Source organism: Zeus faber (assembly GCF_960531495.2).
Source record: "Zeus faber genome assembly, chromosome: 9".
In the NCBI taxonomy this organism is placed as follows: Eukaryota; Metazoa; Chordata; class Actinopteri; order Zeiformes; family Zeidae; genus Zeus; species Zeus faber.
This window is the reverse complement of record NC_137197.1, coordinates 10,003,197-10,012,016: the sequence shown is the minus strand read 5'-3', so window position 1 is coordinate 10,012,016 and position 8,820 is coordinate 10,003,197. Positions and strand designations below refer to the sequence as shown.

The 8,820-nt window shown below is 48.8% G+C and overlaps 1 protein-coding gene across 1 annotated transcript in view; it reads right to left on the bottom strand.

Annotated features, from left to right (window-relative positions):
- Window positions 1-2,419: 2,419 nt before the first annotated feature.
- The window catches only part of brwd1 (bromodomain and WD repeat domain containing 1), a 34,315-nt gene continuing 27,914 nt past the window's right edge, over window positions 2,420-8,820 (bottom strand). Inside the window, exons 35-44 of the mRNA XM_080006578.1 lie at window positions 8,737-8,787; window positions 8,236-8,361; window positions 7,660-7,812; window positions 7,378-7,550; window positions 6,656-6,828; window positions 6,324-6,455; window positions 5,996-6,217; window positions 5,489-5,821; window positions 5,076-5,204; window positions 2,420-4,957 (exon numbers count right to left, since the gene is read on the bottom strand). Of these exons, the coding sequence (XP_079862704.1) occupies window positions 3,555-4,957; window positions 5,076-5,204; window positions 5,489-5,821; window positions 5,996-6,217; window positions 6,324-6,455; window positions 6,656-6,828; window positions 7,378-7,550; window positions 7,660-7,812; window positions 8,236-8,361; window positions 8,737-8,787 (2,895 nt within the window). The 3' untranslated portion in view covers window positions 2,420-3,554. The remainder of the gene's footprint in view (window positions 4,958-5,075; window positions 5,205-5,488; window positions 5,822-5,995; window positions 6,218-6,323; window positions 6,456-6,655; window positions 6,829-7,377; window positions 7,551-7,659; window positions 7,813-8,235; window positions 8,362-8,736; window positions 8,788-8,820) is intronic.

The window sequence follows — 8,820 nt, the reverse complement described above, 5'->3', positions numbered from 1 at the left end:
CGAGCCGGCAGGACCCCCATGCTCACCCACGCCCCGCACAAGGGGGAGGCCTGCCCCCCCGCAGCCGACCAGACCCCCGCCGGGCGTGAGTGCCAAGTGCCCATACACGTAGCAGCGTGTGCCCAGCGCGGGGCACCTCGATGCCGGCGGGGCACCTCGATGCCGGCGGGGCACCTCGATGCCGGCGGGGCACCTCGATGCCGGCAGGGGGCACCTCGATGCCGGTGTTACACCCCCCCGCGCGGGGGGTGTAACACCGGGCCGCCAGTTATACAGGCCCTCCGCCACCCCCAGCACCCGGGGCGCCCGCCGCAGGAAAGCCACGCCGCAGAAGCAAAAGGCCAACAGCTGCCCCCCACACCCACAACGGCAAGCAGTCCCCCCGGGGGCCCCGGAAGGCAGCTGGCGGCGCCCTCCGCAGCCCCGCCAGGTCACAGCACATCCCAAGCCACCAGGCACAAGCCGTCAGGACTCCAGCCAGGCCGCCAACCGCCCCCCTGCCAACCACGCCCCCACACCGACCCACCAGCGACCGGCCACCCCGGGAAAAAAAACAAAAACCAAAAAAAAACCCAGTGCTCATTGTGTGCTGTTGGTAATTGCACATTAAACCAACCTTAGGGCTTTAATTGTTTACCTATATCCAAACCTCACGTATTTTAGCAGGCATGTCGTTCAGGGCGTCAAACTGGGACGATTGGACAACCTCCAGATCACCAAAGCTCCAATGCTCGAGTTGCTATATCGCTTTACAAACTCTTTCAAGGTTTTAAAAAGTATTACTATGAGCTGGAGTTCATCATTTTACGCAATTAGTGATTAATATTTTATCCCCTTATTAGTATACCTGGCGGACTATCAGATTCCTTCAGACGATAGTCACTACAACAAATTGATCTCAATCCATGATATGCTGTTCTCCTCCTGATGGTTTGCATCGACACTCCAAACATGTCAGCAGTTTGAGCAGCTGGTAAACCCTGCAGAATAAATGACTTCATAACGTCCAGAGGAACTTCCAGTGGTAAACCCTGCAGAATATAGGACTTCATTACGTCCAGAGGAACAGTGGACATGGTCCAGCTGCTGAAGGCCTCCAGGTCGGATCCCTCTATGAGTCCTATGGCTACTTCTTGCAGAATGGGCCATACAACCTCGTCAATATCCAAATTTGTCAGAAGCCAAGACTCTCCATTACAGATGCCACCCTCGTCAAAATAAATTCAGATTCACCATTTTCCTCCACCCACTGAGCAAGAGTTAAAACAGCTTGCCTTGTTCAATTTCTGCCATTGTACTTGGCGGCTACACGCTCCTGCTGAGTTCAAGACAACTGGGAACTGGGAAACTTCTCAAATTCCTACCATTCATAATATATTTACCATGCCATTCACGATGAACGCCGCATTGGTGATTTACTTTTAAGTAAAGTCACAGAATAACATGTTGAGGAACTCAGTCCCACGCTCCCGTCTAGGAATTATGGGATGGAGGGCCATTCATTTTCCTCAGCGGATGTGTGAAGTTTCCAGTTCCGAGATGTCGTGAACGCTGCACATATCACCACTCCTCCGCTTGGTGTAATGTGGGCGAACCAAAACAAGTTGATTGACAGTTTGTGCTAGTCAGGAAAAGCGGGAAGAGAAATATATATATATATATAATTCAATAAATTTAAAAAATGTATATATGGGAATATATAAATGTGTTTATTTGGAAATAAATGTGAAAATAAATATAAAAATAAAAACATTGTTTTTTAAATTCTTTATATTTCCACATTATTTAATATTTTATTTATAATTGTATCCCTCTTCATATTTCCACATTAATTTATTATTTTTCCCCCTTTATATTTCCACATTAATTTATACTTTGTTATTTTATTCCACTTTATATTTATTTATTCTTTTATAAACTTATTTATCAATGTGGCACTCTCAGTATTCAATAGAAAACAACTTATTTTATATGGTAATCATAATGCATGTATCCTTATGGCATACTTAACTTGGGGCCCAGGAACCCCCGGGGGCCCTTCAAGAGGTTTGGGGGTAGTAATAGTTAGACCATTATTTCTAATTTTACGAGATATTACCACCACTATCGAATGCACAACAAGGACTGTTTCGATCATAGTCCATGGAGGTTTGGACTAAATCATATCCAAATCATAGCCAACAATTCAAATCTTTTCAGATTGGGCTCCCAGAGACAAAATCATATCTTATCAAATGGAGATCTGTGGCTAAGTCGCATCAAATTGCGGGCCCTTGATATGAAAAGAGCTGAGAATAACTGCTGTGGCAGAAAACGGGAGTAAACCTCAAACACAGAATGATAAGCTAGGAAATTGCTTTATTTACCAAGAGAAATAACTCGGCCATTGCACTCCCCAACCACATTGAGTTATAGGATCTCTTGTGAAAACCGTTTATTAAATGTGTAGTATGAAAACATTTAACAAATTTCATAAAGCAACTCTATTTAGAAACCTCCCCTAAAACAAAACTAACCCATGTGACTGGCAAAAAAGAAAGTTTTAGGTCAAATTAAAAAAAAATTTAATACTGAAAGGAGATAACACAGAACAATAAAAGTCTTCCCAATATGAGAAATCACAGTATTCTTAAGTGTCTTGTACTTATAGCAAATAAGTACCAATTTGCAACATATGGCAAGACAATGCAGTTGAAAAAAATAAAAGTTAATGCTCCAATTTAAATAAACACCTTGCTACTGAATGAACATCGCAATCATTTGATGATTTCATTCTCAATTTAATATTTACATTTATTGACTAGAATATACGAGGGAAAAAAAAACCCCAAGGGAAAAGGAATTCATATTTGTACATTTTGGCTCATATGAACAAGTCACGATAGCGTCAAGCATAATTTTGGGAATTTACAAAGGAGTGCTGTAGTCAAAAGATTGAGAGCCAATATGCGTTTGTCCCAGTGAATGTGCTTGGACATCTTTCATTGAAACCATTTCTTGTCCTTACGCTTGCCAGTCACTTTACAAAAACAACTGCATGTCTGAGACTACAGTAAACTTAGTTGACCCCTGAGTTTCTAATGCAAAACTAGTGTATGAAATACCTCATTACAGTGTATCTTAGTGCAAGCCAGCAATATGCTTGATTAAAGAGAGGTATATTAGATAGCACCCAAGCTGACAATATTCCCCAGAATGGTTATTCTGCTGGCGCAAAAAAGAAAAAACAACAAAAAAACAAAACAAAAAAAAACAAAACAATAAATCACAAAGAGCAGTATGGGAGGAGGTGTCTTGCTCTGTATCCTTGTGAAAAACCAGCAGCTCAAATGCTTAAATTCATTTTACATTTATAAACATGTTTTTATTTTTTTTTATTTATTTTTTTTTCATAGAAATTATAAATATCCCTGAATGAAAAAGATTCACAGCATTTTTCTTCTTTTGAGGACTCCAGTGCTACTACCATTTCGTGGCCATCAAGTGTCTTCAAGGTCTCCAGTTAGTGTCTTTATTCCTCCTGAAACCGAAAACGGTCCAGCCCCTTGCGTCCTTCATTCGCTGTCGTTGTACGTCACCCTCTGCTTGCCCCGATTCCGCGTGGTGATGCGCGTCTTCTGCTGTGAATCGCCGTACGACTCGTCGCTTCCCGACTCCCTCAGGGCGACGCCCCGGCGGTGCTCCCGTAACTGCCGCCCGGCCGTCTTCTTGGCGGCCCTGGACCGCCGCTTGTGACTGCGCCTCTTTGGACTGCTGTGGGACCCTGAGCTGGAAGTTGAGTTTTCAGAGGCGGAGGAATACTGCTCAGAGGCCGAGCTGTGGCTGCTTTCCTTCCGTTTGCATTTTGGGCGCCGCGCGTTCTTCCTCCCTCGCCCCGGGCGACCGCCTTCCTTCTCCCCTTCGTCCGAGCCGGGCTGAGAGGAGGCGTCTTCTTGACTGTGGCCGGCTTCTCGATTGGCTTTGCCGCGAGATTCCCTTTTCAGCCGCTTACAGGAGCCAGACCGCGCGTCGGCCTTCTCAGCGTCGCTCTTGATCTCCGGCCCCGGATCGTCGTCGTCTTCGCCCTCCCCCTCCTCTTCGGAGTCTGAGGTGTAGATGCGTTTCCTCTTAGAAGATGGCTGGCACGTGGTTTCATTGGCGGAGGCTCTTGAGGACTTGCGCTGGCGTCTGTCCTCACCGGAAGCGGCGGCAGTGCTGTTCTTGCCGTTTCTTTGTTTAACTCTGTTCCTGGATGTGGAGTCCTCCTCGGAGAACGAGTCCTCGCTGATGTACTTCTTCTTCGCCGCGGAGCGGGGGCTCTGCCGCCGGTCCGACCAGTTGTTATCGAGATTATTGCCGGATCGCTCGTCCGACGATGCCGCCGAGCATTTCCTCCTCAACCTCTTCCTGGGTTTGTCTTCCTGCTCGGAGCTCTCGGAGGCTGAGGCGTAGAGCGGCGGCCGCTTGGACTTGCCCTCGCTCCGCCTCGGCCTCCTTTTGCGCACGTTGTCGTCGGAAACCTCTGAGCCGTTTTTCCCCGCTTCGTCGTCTTCGGATTTCGGCCTCCTACTGCGCAAGCACAGCCGCTTCGGCGGGTCGCTGAGCTCCTCCGATTCCCCGCCGTCGCGCTGGTTCGCTGAGGCAGATGGTTGTGGCGGCTCTTGGGGTGGCGACGATAGAGCTTTGCTCCGTCTGGCCGAGTCCTTGTGGTCTTCCCTCGCCAGCTTTCTCCCGTTTTGGTACGGGTGCTTCTTGGGATGGTAGTCCTTATCCTCCTCGTCGGAGTTGAGCCCGGGTTCATGCTGCGCCTTCTTGCGCACAGTGTGTTCTACCTCATCGTCATCGTCGCTTGAGTTGAGGGTGCGCTTGTTTTTCCTGGGTGAGGTGGTGGCTCCGCTGCTGGAGGAAGCCCGGGAGGAGGCTTTGGCGTCCTCTTCTGCTTCACTGCTGCTCTGACCGTTCACGTTGGACATGGCATCTGGAAAAGGAGATTGAGGCGGGATTTAAAATGGCCGATGGACCACTGAAAATGCCAAGAAAAAAAAGCAACGCACGTGAAAAACCCAACGCCACCGACGGGGAAAGCCAATTCTCACCCTTTGCCTTCATCCTCGGTCTGCTGGCAGTCTTACGGTCTCCGTTCTGCCGATGATGGGAAGAGGAAGAGGCATCGCTCTCCTCATTGTCCTTAGATTCGCCAGAGGACTCCTTTGTATTTTGAGAAGCTTAATTTAAAAAAAATTAAGAAAAATACATCAAATTAGGATTAAGGGGAAAAAAAAACAAAAAAACATTCATGCAACACATCAATGAGGGCAATTATTTAAAGCAGAAGAAGTCAGCATAACTTATAAATGTACAGTTGCGCTTCTGAAAGTCATTCAAGGTGTATATTTCTTAATTGTCTAAACCATCTCCTCACTGAGTCAACATCAAAACCAGTTCTCAGTAAGATGTGATGAAAACCCGATGGAAACACAGAAACAAACACACAATGCCGCTCGCCAACCTTGCGCTGACGAGGACTCCTCCGAGTCGGAGCTGCTCTGGATCACCGCCGTGCGTTTGCTGGCCCGTATGGCTTGGCGCAAGCTGCTCCTGGTCAGCTGGTCCTCCTCCTCCTCCTCCTCCTCCTCCTCGTAGTCTTCGTCCAAGACGTCGAGGAGCTTCATCTTGTTGATGGCGGCCCTGGCGGTCTTTCGCTTCAGCGACTGTCGGGCCACCGGCTCCTCCTCCCAGTCCCCCCCCGCGTCCGCCCACGGGGCTTGGCCGAGCTCGCCGCGATGAGCGTTCCTCCGGCGCAACGGCCTGTGGCCGTGGCCGTTCATCTGAGCCCTCCCTACTGAAGGCCAATCATTATCTCTTTGAAATATGAGAATTTCTCAAATAATTCTCACAACACTGCCTTCTAGTGGCGTAGGTTGTTGCTATGCAAAGGGAGGACTACTAGGATTCATTTTTTGTTTGAAAATGATTTGGGGGAATTAAGACAGTTTTGGGATGTGGCCATATTTACCTGCTCGTTTCCTGTCGGCGGCAGCGCTGTTCCGGGTGAGCCGCGTGCTCCTGCTGCTCTGAGTCCTGCTCGGGTAGCGACGGCACGAGGAGACAGAAGACTTCTCCCCGTCTTCGCTCTCCTCGCCGTCGGTGGAGAAAGCCTCCTCCTCTTCCTCCTCCTCCTCCTCCTCCTCCTCCTCCTCGTTGTCGTCGTCGTCCTCTTCACTGTTGCTCTCGGTTACTGGGAGTGAAAGGAAAAGGTGTCATTTAGGGTTCCTCATCTTCAATCGGAAACCGTGGACCTGGCGATTCAGACTTTGATTTGGCTCCAGCTGGAAGACAGTCACCTTTTTTCCTCTTGGCCTGATTGTTTCTTCTAACCCTCGGTTTTAATCTGGTCTCTCTTTTGTGACGATGCCGCGAAGACCCTGATCGGCTCCGCCCCTCCGACCTGCTCGGTGGCAGCTCGCTTTCAGAGTCTGAGGCAGCAAAAACCAGCCCACATAGAGGTTATTGGAGTCAAGCGAGGGATTTACAGGTTTAAATAAGTACACATGCTCTTTGCAAGTGCTATTGGTAAACAAAAATGTCCAAATGAGATGACAAATGAAGTTCAATGTCTTAATTCACACTATAAATCAGCGCAGACAAGAGGTTTTTGTGAAAGCTTCTGCCGTACCCGCGGTCGACGAAGCGGCTTTGGAGCCCGACGAGTCCTCGGAGGACGAGTGGCCGGAGCGGCTCTGGCTCCTCCTCCTGGCCCTCTCAGGAGCAGACACTTTGGATGAGGTAGGTTTGGTCATGCATGTTGACTCGACATTTTCCTGAGTTGTGATAGCAGCCCTCTTTTGACTGAGAGGAAAACGACAAGAGGAACCAAAGTTTCACCAGGCGAGTTGTAACAAGCCCCGCAGCGGCGCAATACCAACATCCACATCATGCAAACATCGTTTCGGTGACCTCGTCAAAATTTGATGACTCCGCCTTCCCAATTTGAGTATTTTTTGCATGTTATTTGCAAGTTATTTGACAGATTCTACAATAAAGAGCCAAACAGCAGGAAAATGTCAACGGGCCCCACATGCAAACAGAATCCTAGATTTGAAGATAAACTCAGCAAAACACAAGGAAATGAGGATACATGTAATTAAACTCAGACTTGTGAGTTTCCGCCTCTACAGAGCGTCTAAAAGATGACTGGTCGCTTGATAGCGCATGTCGTGGAAAATTGGGGAGATTTACAGGGCCATAGGGAGTATTTAGCAATCCGTCACCTAACAGGAAGGGAGTCTTGCGATTCAAATTCATTAGCAGAAATATGGCTGAACGCAGGTATAACTTGTCCTGCTCTGTCTCTAGCTGTGAGGTGGGACCGCGCTCGTGGGTCTTCCGGCTACAGACCTGGTTGTGCCGCTGGCGCCGGCTGCGTGCGGCTCCGCTTGCTGCAGCTTCTTCCTGAACCTCTGGCTTCGTCTGAGCTTGTCGCTGCTCTTCATGGCTGTCTTGTACTCGGATATGATTGTTCTGATTTGCTCCTCGAAGAAAGCCGAGAGCCGCAGGGTCATGCTGTAAATCTGGGGACGGCAACGACGACAACGGGTTACGGCTCGGGCGGGCGGCGGCGTTCACGCCAAATAAAGAATCGGAACTTTTACCGACGCCGACTGTCAACGGCGTCCGTACCTTGGAGCGCTTGTTCGGCGTGTACGCTTTCGCGTTCGCAAATATCAGCCGGCCGTCTTTGCAGAGCTCGATGGGGTTCTCGTAGCCGTCCTCCTCCAGCGTCCTCTTCACCGTGCCCAGGTCCATCGGGGTGTCGATGATGTTCAAGTAGTCCTGCGGACAGACCCGCACCGTTATTCAAAAATCCTCATCATTTGAGCTTTTGAGAAATGTTCGGCGGTTTCCGCGGCGTGTTTGATAGTGAGCACACCGGTGTTAAGTCAGCGCCGGTTTATAAAAAGTGGTTCGAGCCTTTGTCCCGACCTGGTGAACCGTCGTCAAGGCCGGCATATGGTGGGGCAACCTTCCAAAAGGCCAATCAATTGTGTCAAATTGACTGTGGATGCAGTTGCCTATCGTGCCGATTCAAGATTGAAATTTTTGGTTTATTTTTATTTTTTTCGAGAACGTATTTGTCTCATACGACGGCGATCGAACGGGAAACGGAAATCTTTAAAAATACATGCATCAATAGCTTCCCGCCGGTATTCGGTATGATGCCGAGGCGGGAGAGGGGCTTTTGGTGCGGTGACTCACTGGATAATTGCCAGGATTCACAGGTTGTCTAAAGGGCTCCGAGTCCTCGCACTCGAAGATGTAGTTCAGCAGGCTCTTGCACTGTTCTTTCCAGGCATCTCTGTCCGGCACCACCTCCACTGAGCGCTTGACAGGAAGCAGGAAGTCAGGACACATTTCAATTGCCTTATGCAGTTAAAAAATGAAAGATGCGTTTGTGTATTCACCACTCAAAACGTTTTCGTTTGGAAAGTGCTTGGAGGCACACCAAACAGAATTGTCCTTTTTAAACGCTTCAAGTGGAATCTGTAGTTCATCTATAGTCAGAGCAATCAGCCATTGTTGTTTTTGCAGAATAGCAACGCAGCAATGGAAGACAAACAGCTCGGAAGTGGGAGCTAGCTGTGCCCGATTGGGACTGATTTGCTATGCCTGACAAACACATCTCAGATTGTGTGGAAAAACAAAACAATAACGCATGGTAGTTTTTGTCTTTCTGGTTCTCCACGTCGTTCCAGTTACCTGGCGCAGTCTGTGTCCAGAGGAAGTGCCTGGTGCGTCTGCAGCGTCATCCTGGAGGCGGAGGAGGAGAAAAAGAGAGGACGG